This window comes from Coregonus lavaretus (assembly GCF_964263955.1).
Source record: "Coregonus lavaretus genome assembly, contig: HAP1_SCAFFOLD_161, whole genome shotgun sequence".
In the NCBI taxonomy this organism is placed as follows: Eukaryota; Metazoa; Chordata; class Actinopteri; order Salmoniformes; family Salmonidae; genus Coregonus; species Coregonus lavaretus.
This window is the reverse complement of record NW_028161655.1, coordinates 664,442-687,529: the sequence shown is the minus strand read 5'-3', so window position 1 is coordinate 687,529 and position 23,088 is coordinate 664,442. Positions and strand designations below refer to the sequence as shown.

General features: G+C 42.7%; 2 protein-coding genes across 5 annotated transcripts in view; both read left to right on the top strand.

Annotated features, from left to right (window-relative positions):
* The first annotated feature begins 8,268 nt into the window (after positions 1–8,268).
* On the top strand, positions 8,269–18,345 carry LOC311120262 (signal peptide peptidase-like 2A). Of its 4 annotated transcripts, XM_084194888.1 has the most exons (17): positions 8,269–8,470; positions 8,974–9,084; positions 9,326–9,508; positions 9,676–9,765; positions 9,940–10,073; positions 10,197–10,375; positions 10,577–10,673; positions 11,245–11,346; positions 12,210–12,291; positions 12,849–12,923; positions 13,027–13,083; positions 13,520–13,567; positions 14,584–14,683; positions 15,655–15,735; positions 15,851–16,011; positions 16,242–16,275; positions 17,617–18,345. In XM_084194888.1, the coding sequence occupies exons 1-17, from the start codon at positions 8,417–8,419 to the stop codon at positions 17,655–17,657; spliced, it is 1,629 nt and encodes a 542-aa protein (XP_084051014.1). In that variant the 5' UTR covers positions 8,269–8,416; the 3' UTR covers positions 17,658–18,345. The 4 variants fall into 4 exon arrangements, with proteins under 4 accessions (XP_084051014.1, XP_084051015.1, XP_084051017.1 ...); XM_084194889.1 differs by lacking the exon at positions 16,242–16,275 and having other exon boundaries at positions 8,277–8,470; XM_084194890.1 differs by lacking the exon at positions 13,520–13,567 and having other exon boundaries at positions 8,278–8,470.
* A 950-nt stretch (positions 18,346–19,295) lies between these two features.
* LOC311120261 (transient receptor potential cation channel subfamily M member 7-like) overlaps positions 19,296–23,088 on the top strand; it is a 69,046-nt gene continuing 65,253 nt past the window's right edge. The window contains exon 1 of the mRNA XM_084194887.1: positions 19,296–19,434. Coding sequence (XP_084051013.1) covers positions 19,432–19,434 — 3 coding nt within the window. The 5' untranslated portion in view covers positions 19,296–19,431. The remainder of the gene's footprint in view (positions 19,435–23,088) is intronic.

Genomic DNA, 23,088 nt, shown 5'->3' with positions numbered 1-23,088 from the left:
ATAGTGGTAGAATTGTCCCAAATGGCTATGGGGCCTGGTCATAAGTAGTACACTTTAAAGATAATATGGTGCCATTTGCTACAGCACATTCAAATTACCTAATCACTCCAGGAGCTACACAACTCACTGCAAATCCAAACATATTAGACAAAGGAGGTAGATGTATTCCCTATGCAAAAATGTAATCCTTATGGAAAGAATCCTCAAACTTATCGGATGTTTCAGGGTTTCTTCCCTGTACTATCTCATCTGGTGTGATGAGATAAACCTTGGTCTGTGCATCAGTTTACACATCTAAATGTATCTAGCTACGTTTAATGTATAGCTATCACATGATAGGAGGAGTAAACTAGCTGATGACTATATGTGATGGCATACACTTATACACTCCATGCGTGGTGTAACTAACTGTTCCTGAGTCAAGTTATGCCCAGTTGGAGTCATTGTGTAGAGTGAGTGAGATAGATCGCAATACACCTTCTATTTGGCTACAAACCTTTTTTGATTTTGTGAGTAGGTCTGCCCTCTGCTGGGCATTACTGAGACACCACTAGTGACGTGAATTTGATGAGGCTTGCCTTGCTGTCACCCTCTTTAAAGGTAAAATATGAACCATTTCCTGGTTGCTAAAATTCTAATAGTTCGCCTAATTTCAGTTTATGTGAATCATTGTACCATCTAAACCGCCGTGAAATACATTTTCAATAACCAAAAATATTATATTTTCAGCTGTTTGAAGACTGAAAGTAAAAGATGCAAAAAACGAAACGTAATAATATAATAATAATAAAACAGGAAGCATAGAAATAGCATACATAGAACATACCACTTCTTAGAGGTGCCTTCAATGAGAATGACAAATATATAACTCACATTTCTATGTGAATTTGGTTGGTCACCCAAAAAGTTACATATTGCAGCTTTAATAGAGCTCACCAGCTTGTAGACCAAAAACCTGGAAATTAGTTACTTCTGGTAATTCCTATGGTGAAAATGAATGGGGAAAGAATAGGGTTTTGGGATAAACGTTGAAAATAATGTCTGAGGTTAACACAGGCTTAGGAGATCTTGTATGTTTTGTTCTATGCGATAATATCAGTCAGTTAACATTACCTTTATTAATTATGATCCCTTTATGTGCTTTTTTAGGGCGCGTTCGTAAATTCACTCTGGCTATCTACTCCGATTTCAGAGTACTCTCGTCTGAGTGTGCCAGAGCGCAGAATAACTGATGAATTTAAGAACGCTCAACACCCGTTGAATATGGCCGGTGTCAGTAAACATTGGCAAAAAAAGCTTAATTAAATTGTTGCCAGCAGCACAGTTACAGTCACCAACGCTCTGGATAACATGAAAACAGCATAACCAGCTCTGCTAGGGCAAGTAAAAGGGTCAAAGTGAGGTGTTCTCTCATTTATGTCTGGAAGTAGCTAGCAAGCTAGCTAACTTTAGCCAGTTAGCTTCGGTGCTTGACTGCTGTTGTGAGGTCAGAACGCTCCTCGGCCAGAGCTTCCAGTGTGTGCTCTAAACGCTCTGAATTTACGAACGCACAGAGCGCTCTCTGGCACTCCAGAGTGAATTTACGAACCTACCCTTTAATTGCATAAAGGCTGATGAAGATGATCTCATAGAACCAGACCTTATTACAACGAAGACGCCATTACTATTGCTCTCTATTACTAGGATAGAAAACAAAAAACTGAATCAAGCAATAGCTCAAAATTGGAACAATTGGCCATTTATATTAGTAAAAAAAAAAAATGAAGGAAGCACGAGTTTCCAAAAGATTGTCTGTTTTCTATTGGAGAAGTCTGCTTTTAGGTAATATCGTTTCATTGAACACTATATCCCAGAAAGCATTGTGCCAAGGCAAAGCAGGAAGAGCTTTTTCTCGTATGCAACTTCGGGAAGTTAGCCAGCAGGTATGTCTATTTTACTTTCTTTTTTTTTTTACCCCCCAAAATCTATCTAATTAACCTAAAGCTCATTTGAAATTAGTTCCAACCTTCAAAGTTCACAGCTACGTGTAGATGTATTTCCATAATTGGTCCTCTTTCAAGTTTCTGAGTACAGTTTACTGAGTTAGCTACCGTACCGGTAGTTAGCGGTTAGCTAACTACTTAGCTGTCAGTTTGAAAACCACAAGTCGAAGCTCGCTCTTTCCTGCTTGTGTCTCCTCTGTGCGCTAGAAAGCCTGAAAGAAGTTGCCTCTTCTTGGCCTATTTCAATTAAACGACTTTGGCAATGAAATAGCTATTGAGAGTAAGTACCTTCTACTGTAAGAGATTATCGAGATAGCTACAGTACTACAAATATCGCCCCTCCCTAGTTATTGAATTGTTTGTAAACAATACAACCCATAGTTCAGTCTCATTTGGTTAATCTCTGAGATCAATGATTCTAAACCTCTTTGGGCTTCAATGTCATTAACAGCACCTTAGATCATTGTCAACCAACAAGTATTTTTAGCTACTCAACGACACCTATCCTGGTCTTGAATTAAACATGTTAATGGTTAGTGGATTTGTAGACTTCTCTAGTTTGTAGTAGAGATGGTAAAAACACTAGTTAGTAGAGAAGACGGTATCGAGTAATGACATAGTCTGTCTCAACTGTTTCAGGGTGAAATGAATAGCCTAGTTCCTTGATTAAACTAAAGTATTTTATTCTAACTCCACCATCTGTGTAGGGTGAGGCAGAGGCGTCTGAGCTCACACCGCTCTGGGTATTTTTATAAAGTGGTCATGTGAAACTACAGACAACAAATGAGAGATGTCTACTGTCTTTTCTTCCTGGGCCACAAGATGAAGGCTCGCTCTGTCTGTCTGTCTGTCTGTCTGTCTGTCTGTCTGTCTGTCTGTCTGTCTGTCTGTCTGTCTGTCTGTCTGTCTGTCTGTCTGTGTATGTCTGTATGTATGTATGTATGTGTCGGTCGGATGGATCGGTATTATAGAGCGGTATTTGTTAGACTATGTTTTACAACTGAGAAGACTGGGTGTCAGCATGTTATTAAATATAGAATAATAGATGTTTTGAATGTTGAAAACCGACCAGTTAAACTTGCTATTAAATCCGCTATCTATGCCAGTGTTTTTTTTCTTCAGCAGTGGTGGCAAAGGTAGTGTGGGCCGAGGGGTGCATCGCTACTAGAGGGGGGGGGCGCACCGCTGCTAAATTAATATAGGGGAAACACTGTATGCTATTGTCCATTACTGTACTTTCACTGGGTCCCCCCTAAGTCTCATAGTCAGTCAGTGGACTATTCTGTAGTATGATATTAAAGGGGAGTTTTGCTAGATTACATTTAATGGGAAATCTACAGTTTCTCTAGTAGGCAGGTACAGTAGTGTGTTACTGGTGCTTGGCGGCATGTTGCTCGAGTTCCTTCCTCTTTTAAGACTCGGTTAGTCTCTCTCTTTTCCAGACCCGCCTCTGTGTCCTTTTTATCTTTACCACAACTACAAATGCACCCCTGTCTAGCTAGCATACCATGCTACAACTAGGCCTACATAGCCAGGTCACAGAATCTCCTGGCCATCACCAAATCTCACTTGATATTTAACATAACTAATACTAAGATATGCCAACTGTCCTCTGATTCTGTGTGTCCACAGGAGTGTGTTGCTCAGGCCCTGTGGACAGTGGTGTGTGTCAGTGTGTGTTACAGAAACACCAGCAGTGAGTGTATGTCTGTCTGTAATCAGCTTCCGCCGGCTGTTTGTGGCATCGGCTGTGAAGTGAACAGGAAGACAGAGGGCTGAAGAGAGAAAGAGAAGAGAGAGGAAGCTGCCGTCAGCATGACTGAGTTCTGGGTGTGTTTCAGCTGCTGCGTTGCAGAGCAGCCCCAGCCTGTGAGTATACACACACACACACACACACACACACAAGCAAGCAATCACTGTTTTGTTTACTCCTGACCTTTCAGTCTATGAAGTGTGAACACTAAAGGGGAAGGTGCTAGACACTGAAGTAGAACCAGGTCTTCTCATCTTCTGTACTTCTTATCAGCCTGTGTGAGTGTCTGTTAATAAAACAGTTGACTGTTGTTGCCTGTAGTAACACTACTATGTCTTTATTGCTTTACAGAAGAGGCGGCGGAGGATAGACCGTTCAATGATCGGAGAACCAACCAACTTTGTTCACACAACACACGTAGGCTCAGGAGACATGGGCATTGGGCTGTCATCGGTACGTACTGACCTCCTACCCTCACACAGAGAACAGAGCCTTATGTCATATCTACTAGGTAAAGAATCGAAGCAGTTACAAACCGTTATCCAAGTCTTCTGTTCATTATGACGGTGTGTGTGTGTAGGTGAACTCTGTTCAGGCCCAGATGAAATCTAAAGGAGGTTATCACGGAGGGTCTGAGAGCAATCAGGAATAATGAGGTGAGACACTTGCTGCTCCCTGTGTTACAATGTGTTATCAACGTGTTACTACTATGATATCAGCGTGTTGTCAGTACTGTGTTACTACTGTGACATTGACGTGTTATCATTACTGTTACTACTGTGATATCAACGTGTCATCAGTGCTTTGTTATTACTGTGATATCAACGTGTTTTCAGTACACATTTGCCACGCTGATCCTCAACATGGGGGCCCCTCAGGGGTGCGTGCTTATTCCCTTCCTGTACTGCCTGTTCACCTACGACTGCGTGGCCAAGCACGACTCCAACACCATCATTAAGTTTGCAGACGACACAACGATGGTAGGCCTGATCACTGACAACGATGAGACAGGCTATAGGGAGGAGGTCAGAGACCTGGCTGTGTGGTGCCAGGACAACAACCTCTCTCTCAATGTGATCAAGACAAAGGAGATGATCATGGACTACAGGAAAAGGAGGCCCGAGCACGCCCCCATTCTCATCAACAGGGCTGTAATGGAGCAGGTCGAGAGCTTCAAGTTCCTTCATGTCCACATCACCAACAAACTATCATGGTCCAAACACACCAAGTCATGAAGAGGGCACGACGCCTATTCCCCCTCAGGAGACGATTTGGCATGAGTCCTCAGTTCCTCAAGAAGTTCTACAGCTGCACCATTGAGAGCCTCCTGACTGGTTGCATCAACGCCTGGTATGTCAACTGCTCTGCATCCGACCGCAAGGTGCTACAGAGGATGGTGCGTATGGCCCAGTACATCACTGAGGCCAAGCTTCCTGCCATCCAGGACCTCTATACCAGGCGGTGGCAGAGGAAGATCCTAAAAATTGCCAAACACTCCAGCCATCCTAGTCATAGACTGTTCTCTCTGCTACCGCACGGCAAGCGGTACCGGAGCGCCAAGTCTAGGTCCAAAAGGCTCCTTAACAGCTTCTATCCCCAAGCCATAAGACTGCTGAACAGTTAATCAAATGGCTACCCGGACTATTTGCATTGTACCCCCGCACATTGACTCGGCACTGATACCCCCTGTATATACCCTCGTTACTTTTTTAGTAAATATTTTCTTAACTCTTATTTTTCTTAAATGCATGGTTGGTTAAGGGCTTGTAAGTAAGCATTTCACGGTAAGGTCTACACCTGTTGTAAATGGCACATGTGACAAATAAATTAGATTTTTGTGTTACTACTGTGATATCAACATGTTATCAGTACTGTGTTGCTACTGTGATATCAATGTATTATCAGTACTGTGTTGCTACTGTGATGTCAACGTATTATCAGTACTGTGTTGCTACTGTGATGTCAACGTATTATCAGGACTGTGTTGCTACTGTGATGTCAACTTATTATCAGTACTGTGTTGCTACTGTGATGTCAACTTATTATCAGTACTGTGTTGCTACTGTGATGTCAACTTATTATCAGTACTGTGTTGCTACTGTGATGTCAACTTATTATCAGGACTGTGTTGCTACTGTGATGTCAACGTATTATCAGGACTGTGTTGCTACTGTGATGTCAACGTATTATCAGTACTGTGTTGCTACTGTGATGTCAACGTATTATCAGGACTGTGTTGCTACTGTGATGTCAACTTATTATCAGTACTGTGTTGCTACTGTGATGTCAACGTGTTATCAGTACTGTTAACATGCTCCTTGTGTCTACGAAAGCTTCATTCAACGTTTGTGTAATGTGTGTTTTAAACTTTACATGAATGTGAATTTGCCAGCTGCATTAATGTGATGTATGTATGTATTCTTTCTCCACAGTCTGATAAGAAGCCTGTGCTAACTACTGCTGTAGATCTGAAGAGGAGGCGTTGTAAAAACACTCTTATCTGAACCAGACAAACGACCAAATGATGAAACCACTGCTCTGCTCCCCAGGAACCTGTATATAATTCATTTATATTAAATCACTGCTATCTGTCTGTCTGCCATGCTGTTGCACTGTAAGAGTAGTCTGTGTGTGTGTGTGTGTGTGTGTGTGTGTGTGTGCGGCTGTGCGTGTGCCTGTGTGAACAAATGTTTCCCCAAAAAATTTTCAGGAGTGTGTGGTCGTGTTTTTAGGTCTTGCCTGTATTTATAGTCGGATTTGTGGAAAAATTACCTTTCGTGTGGTGGCTGGGCCACTGTGGAGATACGAAGCACATGATTAGTAGTATCTGGTTCATTATCAAATCATAAACTAGAGACTTTTTAAACAATGTCTGTTTGCATCCCAAATGGAACCCTATTCCTTATATAGTGTGCTACTTTTGACCAGAGACGCATGGGCCCTGGTCAAAAATAATGCACTATATAGGGCATAGGTTGCTGTTGGGGACATAGGCCATGTTAACTGCTTTATTCTGTTAAATATCCCATATTCTTTGAGTTGCCTTCAGGAGTAAATAGAGAATGCTGTTTTCCAATAAACTTGAAATGTGTAGGTAGGGCACACTGGACCATTTTGTTTCTTGTACACACTTGTTCAAAAGCTTTTAAGCTTTTGCATAGATTTCAGCCAATGTGTTTTTATACATGTATTTTTCTCATTCATTAGCTAGAATCGTAATAAAAATTGTTTTCTATGCCATCTTAGAGAAGTCTTTCTTTGTCAGGTTTGACTGTAGCAATATCTGATCGTCCTCTCTAGGAACACTTAAATGGCACCCTATACCCTATATTGTGAACTACTACCCTATGGGCCCTGGTCAAAAGTAGTGCACTATAAAGGAAATGGTGCAATTTGGGAAACTCAGATGAATGACCCATCACTATGATAAGTAGATTTTATTAACACTTACCCCTCCTACATGGACAATATGGGGATAAGGAGAAAATCTCCTCGTGTTGTCTCTCCCCGCCTCCTCAAAACCCATTGGAGGAGAAGGTCAGAGAGGAGGTACCCCGGGCTTTCTCTTCCAATGGGTTTTGAGGAGGCGAGGAGAGGACATTTACATTACATTTTAGTCATTTAGCAGACGCTCTTATCCAGAGCGACTTACAGTTAGTGAATACATATTTTTTTATACTGGCCCCCCGTGGGAATCGAACCCACAACCCTGGCGTTGCAAACGCCATGCTCTATCAACTGAGCTACATCCCTGCCGGCCATTCCCTCCCCTACCCTGGACGACGCTGGGCCAATTGTGCGCCGCCCATGAATCTCCCGGTCGCGGCCGGCTGCGACAGAGCCTGGATTCGAACCAGGATCTAGTGGCACAGTTAGCACTGCGATGCAGTGCCTTAGACCACTGCGCCACTCAGGAGTTCGCACGGACGCACGGAGTATGCAATTGAGATTCTACCATTGTCATCTGGCATGACTTTGACATTTGTCTCACAAACCACAGACAGGCTGTGGGTTGAAATGCCGCATTCAAAAAAACTGGGAACTCTGAAATCTCTCACTTCCGAAATCAGTGCGTTCAAGACAACTGGGAACTCTGGAAAAAATCAAGCTCCGACTGGGAAAAATCTTTGAATGGTCATCCAACCTGGAATTCCAAGTCGGAAACTATGGCATCTTTCTAGAGCTCCTTCTTTCTGACCTGAAGCTCACTGACGTCATGATTTGACCGAGTTCCCAGTTGTTTTGAAAGCGCCATAATCATGCAGTCTTTGGTTGTAATGGATGACTTAGTTTCCCATTACACTCACAGACAGAAGGGGTAACTCGGACACATCACAGGTGAACTATCTTGGGTTAGTTATAATTATATTTGGTACACATGCAGACAGTTACATAATAAACAACTTTTCTCATGATATTTATACTGAGAAGAAATATTGACATATAATGATATGGGAACAGTGAATGCATTGATAAAATGCAGTGCATGTCAGCATTTGCCAAGATGTTGTCAGCTTTCACGAGATCCATCCGCATGAGGAACAGGAAGTGAATGGCTAACTCTGAAAACGATGATGCGAGTACAATAAAAGGGACGATGTTGAAACTAGTGTCGTGCCAAATCACAGATTAGCGTTTTCTTTCTGAACACGATTTTTACTCAATCACGGATGTTACCGACATGGCAAAAACTCCGTGGATTATTATTTTATCAGTCATTCTCCTGTCATCTCAGGTAAAAGAGGCAGTTAGCTGTTATTGTAGGTAAAGCTAGCTAGCTAACGTTATTTATCATAACAATACAGAGATAGCTGTAACATGTAGCTAGCTTGCTAGCAAGCAAGCCATGTCCAACTATGTCGACATGTAGACAACTATGTGACATTTATTTCACAAATACTATCGACAAATGGATAATGTCACCTTTACAATGGTCATTTCGAGTGTCTTTATCCTGTTAGGCAGGTTTGTCATCTTCATCTAGCTAGCTAGCCAATTAGCCCTCAGCTAAATTAGCCAGCTGAGCTCTTTTATGGCTTGGCTATGGGGAAGTACCTAACTTTCCAGGCAAGCTTCGGAATGGAACAGATACTGACAGTGTAATGAAAAAGTGTTACACTGCTAACACTGATCAGTCTCTGAACAAACGAGCTGTTGTTGTTTCTTATACTTTGTATACTCTGAAATACATGTTGCGTTCTATGTATTTCACTTAGTTACTGTTTTTATTCCACACAGGTGAACTGTCAAGAGGCAATCTTGCACATCTCAAATGGAGCCACAGATAAAGAATACTGCCTGGTCTACAACTCCTTATGGACCAACATGTCACTCTCCCTCAGCGCTGCTGTAAGTCCAGTCCAGCAACATGACCATTCTGATATTCAGCTGCCCTATGCCCCCATTTGCTCCAGCCTCGACTTTGTTAGACTTTATTATGTGTTGGTGAACCCACAGAACTAGGTGAACCTCACCTGACATCCAGCCTGCTGTGTAGTGGCTCTGGGATTCAGCCTTTCTACAGTGACAATACATCATAGCTATTAATATATTGATTGATTGTCTAACCCTACCTGTTGTCCTGTGTTAGACGGCGTATCCCCTGGTGAACCTGTCCTCCAGCCTACTTTGTAGCTCTGCAGGGGTGAGCCCGGCCACAGTGAGGGGCAAGGCGGTGGTGGTCATGAGAGGGAAGTGTACCTTTAACCAGAAGGCTCTGGTAGCCCAGGACCTGGGGGCTGCCGCTCTGATTGTTGCCAGCACTACATCTATGGTAAGGCTTTGATAATGGATCTACAATGTATCAATAGTGTTACCTCCAATGTGTCTATGATGCAGCACTTAATTTACATCTATGGTATAACATGATAGGCCTACATCTTTGAGTGTGCTTTTTCAGACCTGTGTTTTGTTTTATATCTCATCTGATTGGTTCTAAAGAGTCCCCCGGCAGTCAATGTGACAGAGGATGAGAAGGTCCAGATTCCGCTGGCTCTGATGAGATACAGGGACTTCCTGGACGCACAGAATGTGAGTTCTCTGGAACTGTAGGTCCTCTGGTATAGTGCTTATTCACGCCTTCTGATTTAATGCAAAAACATGTATCTACAGTATATCTTTCAATCAATAAGAATATACATGAGACATTAGTGTGTGTGTCTCCTCAGGTGTGTTAGTGTATGATCTCTCTGTGTGTTTCTCCAGGTGTTTGGTGAGGAGATGCAGGTTAGGCTGTATGCCCCGGCGGTGCCTGTGTTTGATGCCAGCATTGTGGTCATGCTGCTCATAGGAGTAGTGACTGTTGCTCTGGGAGGCTACTGGAGCGGAGCCTGTGAGAGGTGAGACTGCACACACACGTTTCTTTATTTCCTTCGGAAAAGGACAGCCATGCATGCTGTCCACTCTTCAGCCACTCTACACTCTGTGTAACAGTCTGTGTGTTGTGTGTGTCTGTGTGTCAGAGAGAGGCTGAGTGCATCTCGAGGAGGAGGAGGAGGAGGAGGAGGAGGAGGGGGAGGGGGAGGAGAGGAGAAGAGTGACAGTGGGGACTTGGCTCTGCACTCTCCCCTGAAGGTGGTCATCTTTGTAGCGCTGATGTGTCTGATGCTGGTACTCATGTACTTCTTCTACAAGTACCTGGGTCAGTCTTTCACTCTGGAAATACACTGCTTAATGTATTTGTATTACATTTTCACAATGTGTTGAGTTCATTAACAGTTTATTAACAGTTTTATATGCAAACATACCACACCAAAAGCTGTTAGACACTCAATGATTGTCTCATAAGGAGTTCGTTCAGGTGTGTTTTTATATTTTCTCTGTGTATTTGTGTGTTTTCCAGTGTATGTGATCATCGCCATATTCTGCCTAGCGTCTGCTACCGCCCTCTTCAGCTGTCTGGATGCCCTGTTGGACCTGGCCAAGTGTAGCCCCATGAGGTACACCCCCCCCCCTCCCCCCTTTAAAATCATGGTATTTACAGAGTGTCAAGGTTTTCTATGGTAACAATGTAAAGCTTGAGACTATTTCCCTGTTCCATAGACATCTGTCTGTTCCATGGACATCTGTCCTTCCTGTCTGTTCCATAGACATCTGTCCTTCCTGTCTGTTCCATAGACATCTGTCCTCCCTGTCTGTTTCTCTGTCTGTTCCATGGACATCTGTCCTTCCTGTCTGTTCCATAGACATCTGTCTTTCCTGTCTGTTCCTCTGTCTGTTCCATAGACATCCGTCCTTCCTGTCTGTTCCATAGACATCTGTCCTCCCTGTCTGTTCCTCTGTCTGTTCCATAGACATCTGTCCTCCCTGTCTGTTTCTCTGTCTGTCATAAACAACTCATCGGTCATAGTTTCATATGGAAGTTCTGAGAGAAGTTTTTTTTAAAGTGAATCACACGCACCCGTCTCCTCGAACATCACACACACACACATGTTTTTGTGAGTCATACGGACCTTTCTGTGGTTGCCTGTGCACTCTCTCTCTTCTCTCATGTGTGCTGTGTTCCTCTAGTGTGACGGTCCTGGGTAGGAGTGTATCCGTGAGGTCGGTGCTGCTGTCTGCTGTGTGTGTCACCGTAGCCGTGGTCTGGGGAGTCTACAGGAACGAGGACAGGTACTGTCTATCACACACACACTGACACAGTCACGCACACTGATACAACCCTTTGGAATGCTGTGGCTGGGACATCAGGATGAGGGAGTCTGGAGGACTCGGACGTCATCAGCAGAGTAGAGGCGTGTTGTTGGTGTTAGTTTAGTTTAGTTCAGCATCCCTCACTGCCTTATTGACTGTCTCTGAGTGTGTCTCAAATGGCACCCTATTCCTGATATAGTGCACTACTTTTGCTGGTCAAAAGTAGTGCACTTATAGGGAGTAGGGTACTATTTGGGACGCACTCTCTGACAGACCGAAACCGTTAGTCCCACTAATGCCCAATAACAGAATAACATCATGGTGGGTAGTGTGTGTGTTCATACAGGCTAGTGACTGTCCTTAGTCCTTAGCGCAGTAGAAGTATTAGTAGACATGATAACTAAATGTCCCCAGTCTACAACAGCAACACACTGTCCACAGCTAATGTCGTATGAAACTTTTCCATAAGCAAAGCATGGTGGATAATTATAATGTTCTAGAGAATGTGGTTTCACTTCCCTTTCCACCACCCCACACATTATAACTCACTCAGATTACACATTTACTAGTTCACTGGATCATAACTGGGAAAATGCTCTCATTTTTGCTTTCAGAAAAAATTGAACTAAAACTAAACTAACAATGAATGCTTGGGCCATTTCAGGGTAAAGTACAGGAACCATTGTCAATGGTTGTCCTTATGTTTGTGAGGGTGATAAGCTTGACATGCACTTTATAACCTATTTCTTTATGACCTTTATTAAATCAGTTTGGTTATATTTAATAGTTAGTTGACAGGCTGAAGTGTGTTGTTGAAAAAAACTACTCTACTCTATTGCCAGGTGGATCTGGATCCTGCAGGACCTCCTGGGTGTGGCCTTCTGTCTCAACTTCCTGAAGACCATCTCACTGTCCAACTTCAAGGTGAAATCTTCACTCTGACCTCTCACCTCTGATCTTCAGTCACAAAGAGGGCCACCATAGAGATAGATAGAGATCACTACTTGGAAATAACACGTTTTTGCATGGACATTGCCATTGAGGACTTCCACCGTTTTAAAGTAGTCAACTGGGTGGGACTTCCTATGGGTTAAGGAAGGATCACACAATTCCATCCAGGTCATCAGGAGGGATCAGCCAATGAATTATACTTGTGAGCAAATGTTCCATAACTGCATGTGGCAGTAAATCGCCAACCTTGGCTTTATACCTGTTCAAACAACACACTACAGGTGGCAGTATGCCCCCTTTCAGTTTGTTTACCAACTCATAAAGTAGTAGAAGAAGAAAATGGACTACTCTAAAATGGAGATGGCCTCAATGGCGCCGCCCATGCCCTCACAGACCGATAAAAATATGTTGTCTAACTAAGTCTGTGGACACGTCTCTAAACATCTGTTCTCACTTTCCCTCTCTTTCTTTCTTCTCTTTCTCTCTCCCTCACCTGTCTTCCATTCCCCCCCCTCCCTCTCCCTCCTCAGATCTGTGTGATCCTGTTGAGTCTGCTGCTGCTGTATGATGTATTCTTTGTCTTCATCACTCCTCTGTTCATGCCGGTGAGTCACTTTTCCCTTTAAATACAGTGCAATATTGTCTTATTTTTTTTAATAGAAAGGTTAAATACATTGTCCCTCGTTTTAAATGTTTAATATTTTACAGAATGGGGAGAGCATCATGGTCCAAGTGGCCATGGGTCCAGATGCAGCAGGAGAGAAGGTAACCACTTGTCTGTCTGTCTGCATGTCTGTCTGTCTGCCTGCCTGTATGTCTCGCTCTCTCTCTATCTGTCTGTCTGTCTGTCAAAACTTGAATCTTCAATCTCTGGATGTTAAAATGGCTTGATTAACAATCAGTAAGGTCAGGAGTTTTCCTTGACTGAGTGTTCCCCGACCCAGTAAACACTCCTGGCCCTGACTAGAATCAGGCTGCGTAGTTGTGATCTCATCTGCAGCATTGCGTTGTAGATTAGATTTCCCTCGGGGTCGGAATGGCTTACTATCTGAGGATGTGTTTCAAATGGCACCCTATTCCCTACACAGTGCATTACTTTTGACCAGAGCCCTGATCAACAGTAGTGCACTATGTAGGGAATAGGGTGGCATTTAGGATGCAAACTGACTGCGTCTGGTTGGGGTGTTCTGTCTCGACGCAGGGTAACACGGTGGAGGTGCCAGCCGAACCCTCGACTACATATGAGAAAGTAAGACCCCACCGCTTTACCACTCAGCTTCATATGTACTGTTAATGATCAAATAAATGCATTCATTTATTCACACCCTGCCCGCCCACCTAGCCATTCATCTCTGCGCTATACCATTGTTTGGATTAAGCCCATATGTTTAAAGCCATAGTTTAAAGCTATATGTTGTTAGTTTTACAAATACATTGTTTACAAACAATGAAGTAAAACAACCATATATTTTATGCTGGGGTAAGATGGTTATACTAAGTTCATAAGGCATTTATAAGTCGTATTCTTAAAGAATAAATGGGAATTTATATATTGCTGTAAATATTGTAGATTGTTCCTTTTAAAAGCTGTAGTGAAATGGCCCCATCTCCACTAGTCCCTTACATGACTATCAGCAGAGAGAGAGCGAGAACATACAGCACATACCAACCAACCGTCACATGACTGGCTCTTATGTCATGTGACAACTGTGTTAACATCTGATTCCTCATGTGTGGGGCCAAGAGTTTTTATTCACATGACCTGACCAGGGAAAAATCCTGTCTCTAACAAACTTTACTGTACTATTATACAATATTACACAATCTCAAGTAATTGCGTTGTAGCCTAAGAGTTTAAATAATGAGGGCTTAATCTGCATTTAATAAAACATTGATATATTTGCTGTGTGATTTGGTGGTGAACTGATTGCGTTCCTGTGTGTCTCATGTTCATGTCATTAACAATCACTATGGCTTGACAGTTGGCATATTGACATTACATGTATGTCTGTTTTCTGTTTTTTTAAATGGAAGTACTGTAGTTGGTTTCGATTCAGAATATATTATAGTGAACACTCGTAATCCTCAGGATGTGTCTCTGTGATTGATTTTAGTTTTAGTTGAGTTTTTATTATGCTTTAGTTTAGTTTTGGTTGAGCTTTAGTTAACTTTTAGTCAATTGTTATTTAACAGAGTGTTAGATGGTTTTTATTTAATCGTTAGTTGACCGTTAGTTGACTGTTGCCTGTGTTCTCTCCCTGGTAGCTCCCGGTAGTGATGCGTGTTCCACGGTTCTCTTCATGGGCACAGAACCTGTGTGGCATGCAGTTCTCCATCCTGGGCTATGGGGACATTATCGTACCAGGTGAGATAAACATGGTTGCATCCCAAATGTCAACCCTATGCAATGTCACCCTATGCCCTATATAGTGCACTACTTTTGACCAGAGCTAGGGTTGCAAAGGGAGGGTATATTACTGGAAACTTTTAACATTTACCAGTAAACTACCAGAATTACGGTAACGTATATTTTTATTTTCTATTTTATCAGATGACATCTAGTGGCCTTGGGTACTTCAGATTATCACAGGTGTCTGTAATTATCTCTGGCCCTCTGTGTGGCCTTATCACATGTAAAATATATACAATAATCAAATAAGATGATTTTTAAATAAAAAAATATAATGACAACTGTAAAACATTATATAAACCATCAATTTAGTGAATGCCATTAGTGTTTAACATGAGGGTATCAGCATGAAATATCCTTTATATTCTTTTTACACACTTCTATTTATTTTACTATGTTAATATGTCTTTGTTGTAAATATTTTTGTGCCAAGCTGGTGTCAGTTGTGAAGAAAGTCAATAGTTGGAAGTGTTGCAGAGTTAATAGAAAATAAATGCTATTGTTGATTAAATGCTTTTTTCATGAATTAGGCTATTTTTTCTTGAACCATATAGTCTATCCACTGGATACTCATGGACAATATGGACACAGAAAAATTACCATAGATTACCTGTTAATTACCAAAATTACTTAAGTTTCTGGTAACTTTGTTAATTACCGGTAGCTTTGCAACCCTAACCAGAGCCCTATAGGTCCGTGTCTCTAAACAATGATGTAAGATCAGTATTATGCTTCCCTCTATAATGGTTATAATTAGGAAGTTTGGCGTGTAAGCTGATCCTAGATCTGTTCATAAAGTAATTTTTTTTCCAGGAGCGTTTTTAAAGACTCAGTATCAGCTCCATGTTCACACCCTTCTGTTCTGCCTTCTCATTGGACGATAGCTTCAGACCTTCATATATTCTGTTTGCTGATTGGTCCAACAGGTCTTCTGGTGTCCTATTGCAGCAGGTTTGATGTGTGGGTCAACAGCCCCAAGAAGATCTACCTTTTCTGCTGCTGCATAGGTAATGACATGGACATTATCAATACATTACTGATCATTATCATCATCATCATCATCATCATCATCATCATCATCGTTTTGATCATCTCCTCTCCTCTCCACCCACCCCTCCCCAGCCTACCTGTGTGGTATGATTGTGACGTTTGCGGTGATGTTGGTGACTAAGATGGGGCAGCCAGCTCTGCTCTACCTGGTTCCAGTCACCCTGCTGGTATCTGCTCTGCTGGCCTGGAGGAGAGGGGAGATGAGGCAGTTCTGGAACGGGACCACGTACGAGGTGAGAGGACGACAAGACACTTTTCCTTTGGGGGGGATTCAATTTATTTTATTTTATTGAATATTTGATCACTTCAAAGGGTTTGGGCCTAATTCCATTTGAATTCAAACAACTCAGGAAATGATTATACATTTGATTATAAAAAATGTTGTTCTCATGATATATTTCTAATATGGAGGGTTGTTATACAGTAGTGTGTGATGTAATGATGATAATTGAATCTCCATCAGGTGTTGGACTCCACCAGGGAACCCTTACTGCCAGGTGTGCTTTCACTCCCTGACCTCTAACCACTGACAACAGTAAAGGCTACTCACGCTCCCTTCTCCTGCATCCTCCCCGCCATCTACCTACCCTGTGTCTCTAGACTAGCATTCTTTTTTCTTTTTTCACAGCCTTTCAGCCTTTACTTTAAAAATTTAGCAAATTAAAAACATAACACTGCAATGTCAAATTGAGTTATGTATGTTCATAAAGCTGGTAGAGCACGGCGCTTGTAACGCCAAGGTAGTGGGTTCGATCCCCGGGACCACCCATACACAAAAAAAAAAAATGTATGCACGCATGACTGTAAGTCGCTTTGGATAAAAGCGTCTGCTAAATGGCATATTATTATGTATAATATAATGTTACATACTCAGATCAGCAGTACCCAACATGGCCACTAGATGTCACTAGAGTCCTGGAAATGCCAGTGGTGCCACAGATTTCACTCTAGCTTGGACACACACATACGACACACACACACACACATGTTGCTTAGAAAAGTCTGTTTCTATTGTTTTATTTCTTTAGTCTGTTTGTCAATGTCTGCATCCCTTAATTGTTTTCTCTCCTAACCAGAATACAACCCTCTCATAACGTTTTAATGGGTTTGAATTTTCCCTGTGCAGCTGTGTTGAGATGTGGGAGCTTCAAATCAAATCAAATCAAATTTTATTGGTCACATGCGCCGAATACAACAGGTGCAGACATTACAGTGAAATGCTTACTTACAGCCCTTAACCAACAGTGCATTTATTTTTAACAAAAAAAGTACAAATAAAACAACAACGAAAAAAAAGAGCAGAAGTAAAATAAAGTGACAGTAGGGAGGCTATATATACAGGGGGGTACCGTTGCAGAGTCAATGTGCGGGGGCACCGGCTAGTTGAGGTAGTTGAGGTAATATGTACATGTGGGTAGAATCTCCATCAGGTGTTGGACTCCACCAGGGAACCCTTACTGCCAGGTGTGCTTTCACTCCCTGACCTCTAACCACTGACAACAGTCAAGGCTACTCACGCTCAGCTTTGTTTGTTGTTTATGTTTTGTCATGTGCGTGTCGTCATGCTTTCTGTAAACCTGTGGTTTGCTGCTGTTCAGAAGGGTGAAAATTTCAGAACGTTGCAGTTAGAAATGCAATGCATAGAACGGACACAATGGACTATTCTCTATGACAAAGAAGATGAATGTCTGTTCTACATGAACGTTCTGTACAGTTCCACCCTCCTGAATAAACCTGTGCTGTGCACAGCAGACTGTCTGTTGGCTACTGGACTAAGCTTTATGTTGTATCACTGATGTCTGTCTTATACTGATAAACTCCTCTACTCCCTCTCCTAGATGGAACACCTGACTATGACAGCAGAGGAGGAAAGTGCTGACTACAGCTGATCCAGGAGCCAACCAACAAACCAACTGCTGGGGCTCTTTTCTACTCTTCAAATCAAGCATCTAGTTCATCATCCATGGGATGCAAGGGAAATACTATAGCTAGTCTATCGATCAATACAGATTTATACTGGGGAAATGTAGTGGGGAGGGGTTAGGAGTTAGGGGTCAGGGGTCAGGGGTGGGTTAGGGGTATGGGTTGATTGGACAGTGAGACAGTTAATTTGAGAGGCTTACTAGTGGCTGAGAATGCAGTGTGTTCATATTATGTGGTGTTTGAGGAACTATAATATTAAAATGATGCCTAAACTGTATTGCCTTGGTAACCGATACAAGTGATTTATTGAGAAAGCACTTTAATACTTATGTTAGCAGGTTTGTGGGTTTTTTAAAGTGAAAGTTAAACTGTAGATGAAGTTAGATTTTTTTTTTAAATAACTGCTGTTCTGGGGTTTTCTGTATAACTTGTTTGTATTATTGAGAAACACAATCTTTGATTGCTTTTGTTGCCTTAAATTAGTCCATTCTGATTTCAGCTCTGAGTGTGTCCTTATAATGTGTTCTATGGCCTGTACTTTATCTAACACTTCTTCATGTATTTTTAAAGCTCACAGTTAGAACTATGACATAACTGATTCAAATAATCATAGACTCCAATAAAGACTCACTGTATTAGTTGAATCAGCTGTGTTACTGCTTGGCTGGAGCAAAAGCCTGCACCCACACCGGCCCTTTGCAGATATCTTTGCCCACCCGTGAGCTAGGTCACTGTGGGGATGGGTCTGGTCAGTGTTACACAGTGCTATATATGTACTCGTTACCACCGGTACTTTAGAAAGAGCAAATATTGAGTTAGTGATCTGAGTTTGGTAAGGCACTGACTGACTGACAACTGAGCCCATGGTACCCATATTAATGAATTACTTTATATTGTTTAACTTTGTTTATATTGTTTAACATAAATGTAAAGAGAGAGTGAGGAGGGAGGGTGGGGGAGAGAGGCCTGAGGAGGGAGGGTGAGGGAGAGGGAGAGAGATGGAGGTATCAAACTTGACCAGTAGATAGGGAGTGCGTTAGAGAGGTGGCTTTTTGTACTGTTGCAAAATGTTCTTTGTTTGGGTTCATCTGTGGAGTTGGTCATGTTTCAGCCTGTTGTAGCTAGTTCCTGGTGACTTGCCACCTCTTGCCTACATACCAGTCAGATTGAGAATGAGAAGTATGTAGATCTACCACATTGACCTAGAAACACACAGCCTACTACCGAGCTATATTTACATAATGCACTTTTAATTCCAAGCCAGAGGTCAGCAGGAAAAGGTCTTCAATAAGACAATGCTCACAGTTTCTTCAGTGTGACTTTGTTTACAGTTCACTCTTATGCCTGTTGCATAATACACTTATCCAAACACCCATCCCATGGCAATAAAGTAATATAAATGCGGGTATTAATCAATCAATCAAATAACACATAAATATTCAGGTATTTGACCCCCCCCCCCCCCCCCCCCCCCCCCCCCCCCCCGTCGTCCCCGTCCAGTCATGTGACGTGCTGCGGGCTCGGGGGCTGACTCAGCTGGCTTCGTCACGCAGCGGCGTCAGTTCTGAGTCGCACAATTATGAAAAAGCAACCTTCCGCTGGAGCTGCAGCTAGGGAAGATCTCACCAGCGACTACTGGACTTTCCTTCCAAGGCTAACAGAAAAGAACACCGCCGATAGATGGATAATAGCCTCGGAGAAGCTCTTCCTGAGTCTCAACGGTGAAGAGAATGGTACGAGATCCAACCAAAGTGCTTTTCAGCTGGGGTTTTTTGTCCAGGTAGAACGTTTCGAGGTAGAATGGGGGCTTCTAGAATGTCAGGTCGGAGGACCGATCGAGCCAAAGTGGGAGAAATGAGTTGTTGGCAGTTCTTTACATGCTGCTTGTTTGTCTTTCAAGAAGATCATGATCAGTTGGTATCGCGTACTTGTGTTGGGTTATGTATCTAGAATAACGTTAGATATGGTTCAGTGGCACCGACATCTGGGTAAAACATCTGGGCACCTTTACATTGGTAGTAAAAAGGCATCGGCCGAACGTTCGTTGAAATGCAAACTGCGGCTGGTTGAGTTCTGCAGATCCGCGATGCCGCAGCTAGGTAGTTAGCTATCTAACTAACTTTAGCATTACCATCCATCCACATTGGCGTTAGATGCTAACTAGCGAGCCAGCTCCATCTAGCTCTGTCTGCCAAGGGACTTGAGCACAAAGCGATGTGACTGCAGCGCCATGCCAACTCGTGCGTGCACTCGAGCGATGACTTGACAAAGTTGGATTCCAAGAAAAGGGGTGGAGATGACATTGTCCCCGCGAGACAGTACTGGTATCCAGCATTCAAAGCTTGTCTTTATTACTGTCTTGACTAGCTAGCAAATTAGCCTGCTAGTTTTCATTTTGCAGAAGTTATCAGAGATTGTGTCACTAACTCGTACTATTGTTGTCTTTGTTATGGCAAGCTGTCACTAAACAATAGCTTAGCCAGCTACTTTAGCTGACGAATTTCTGTCTTTGATGATCCCTTCGGGGGTCTCGGGATTGTTCATCATCTAGCTAGCTAACCACCACTGAGTAGCATAGTTAGGCTATATGAAATCGTTAGAAGCTTGTCATCAGACCTCCTATAAGTCAGTTGAAAACACACCAGATTTTTTAAAGGCATCTATCTTGAAGAGTTTCAGGCAACATAGGCTACTGTCAAGTCGCCGCCGACTCGCAGTTTGGCCACACAGACAGTCAGGCACTGCATGTGGCGTCACTAATTGTGCGCGGTGGTCATGGTTGTTATGCTGCTTTGTGTGATGCTTTGTTGTAGTCCCCATGTGTTCACTGTCCAGCGGTTTACCAGGCCAGATGAATGCATGCAGGCTACAGGATATAGAACGGACACCAGCAAATGATCACCAGATTCAATAGAATACCAAAGAAACTGTAGCTCAGTTGGTAGAGCATGGCGCTTGCAACGCCAGGGTTGTGGGTTCGTTTCCCACCGGGGGCCAGTATGAAAATGTATGCACTCACTAACTGTAAGTCGCTCTGGATAAGAGCGTCTGCTAAATGACTAAAATGTAAATGTAAACAGAACATAATTGAATTAAACAATAGAACCACATAAGTACTACTTGCATCTGTTTTAGACTACAGGGGATCATTAGACCATGCATAATTTGAGTGTCAAACGCCTTTATAAAGCTCTGTCCAAAAATATGAACGCAAAATGTAAAGTGTTGGTCCCATGTTTCATGAGCTGAAATAAGAGATCCCAGAAGTGTTCCAGACACACAAAAAGCTAATTTCTCTAAAATGTTGTGCACAAATTTGTTAGTAAGCATTTCTCCTTTGCCAAGATAATCCATCCATCTGACATGTGTGGTATATCAAGATACTGATTAAACAGCATGATCATTACACAGGTGCACCTTGTGCTGGGGACAATAAAAGGCCACACTAAAATGTGCAGTTTAGTCACACAACGCAATGCCACAGATGTCTAAAGTTTTGAGGGAGCGTTCAATTGGCATGCTGACTGCAGGAATGTCCACCAAAACTGTTGCCAGAGAATTTAATGTACATTTCTCTACCATAAGCCGCCTCCAACGTTGTTTTAGAGAATTTGGCAGTATGTCCAACCGGCCTCACAACCGTAGACCATGTGTATGGCGTCGTGTGGGCGAGTGGAGTGCCCCATGGTGGCATTGGGTTTATGCTATGGGTAGGCATAAGCTACGGACAATGACACAATTGCATTTAATCGATGGCAATTTGAATGCACAGATACTGTGACAAGTCCTGAGGCCCATTGTCATGCCATTCTTCTGCTGCCATCACCTCATGTTTCAGCATGATAATGCACAGCCCCATGTCGCAAGGATCTGTACACAATTCTTGGAAGTTGAAAATGTCCCAGTTCTTCCATGGCCTGCATACTTACCAGACATGTCACCCATTGAGCATGTTTGGGATGCTCTGGATTGACGTGTACGACAGCGTGTTCCAGTTCCTGCCAATATCCAGCAACTTCGCACAGCCATTGAAGAGGGGTGGGACAACATTCGACAGGCCACAATCAACAGCCTGATCAACTCTATGCGAAGGAGATGTGTCGTGCTGCATGAGGCAAATGGTGGTCACACCAGATACTGACTGGTTTTCTGATCCACGCCCGTACCTTAAAAAAAAAAAAAGATATCTGTGACCAACTGATGCATATTTGTATTCTCAGTCATGTGAAATCCATAGATTAGGGCCTAATGAATTTATTTCAATTTACTGATTTCCATATATGAACTGTAACTCAGTAAAATCTTTGAAAATGTTGCATTTTATATTTTTGTTCAGTATAGTTTGAATAAGGAGGACTTGATGATGATGGTGGCTGTGGGTTGATTACTGGGTGTAGGAAAACCAGTCCTGTCTAAACCTGTAATTTCCTTGATGGAGTGAGTGAATGTTATCATTTGTGTTATCTCAGTTCTTCCTCCCTCTGCATCAGATGCAGGTTGTTGTAATGCTACTCCTTGTTCGTGGAATGGTCACAGAAGGTTCATGAATAATTCATTAGTATTACCTATGATGCATTGACACGCATTGCGATCACTTTCTACAAGACCTCTAAGTGCCTCTTAAATTTACATTTTTACATTTTAGTCATTTAGCAGACGCTCTTATCCAGAGCGACTTACAGTTAGTGAGTGCATTCATTTTTTCATACTGGCCCCCTGTGGGAAACGAACCCACAACCCTGGCGTTGCAAGTGTCATGCTCTACCAACTGAGCTACACGGGGCCACTAAATGGCACTATTTTCCCTATAAAGTGTACTACTTAGTAGTACACTATATAGGGAATAGGGTGCCATTGGGACATAGCCCTAGATTGTGGACATCAACCATGGGTTTTCTGTCAAACTTTCCCAGAAGAGCCTGGTTCTGCAAGATGTTTTTTTATTTTTTAAGTCATTTAGCAGACACTCTCTTATCCAGATTGACTTACAGTGCATACGTTTTTCATACTGTTTTGGCCAGGCCAGGGCAGGTGTTGTGAAACTGCTCCTTGTTTCCCCCAGTCCCCTTTCAGCTTGTCACATGCCTCAGTTTACAGCCACTTAGCATGTTCTAGCAGTAGGGTGGTTTACCATAGCCCTGCTGCAGCCAGGCCAGCGTTGCAGAGATAGTCACACCTACTCAGCATGTCTAGGAGATCTACAAATCACTTTGCATCCCAAATAAATACATTTAAAATATATGGGATCTGGACTAGAGAATCTGCACAGTAACTTGTGTAGGGCGAGTCCCCTCGAATGCACCCCCTGACTGCCAGTTTGCTAGAGGGCTGATCATGGACCAAAGGAGACTCCTACTGTATAGGACTCTGGCCTGTTCTATATACAG

What these genes read in the sequence shown, in the direction of transcription:
- LOC311120262 (XM_084194888.1), top strand. Translation starts at nt 8,417, where the DNA reads ATGGCAAAAACTCCGTGGATTATTATTTTATCAGTCATTCTCCTGTCA. An exon ending in GCCAAGTGTAGCCCCATGAG is followed by an intron (nt 10,674 to 11,244) that starts GTACACCCCCCC and finishes GTGTTCCTCTAG; the next exon opens with TGTGACGGTCCTGGGTAGGA. An exon ending in GTCTACAGGAACGAGGACAG is followed by an intron (nt 11,347 to 12,209) that starts GTACTGTCTATC and finishes CTCTATTGCCAG; the next exon opens with GTGGATCTGGATCCTGCAGG.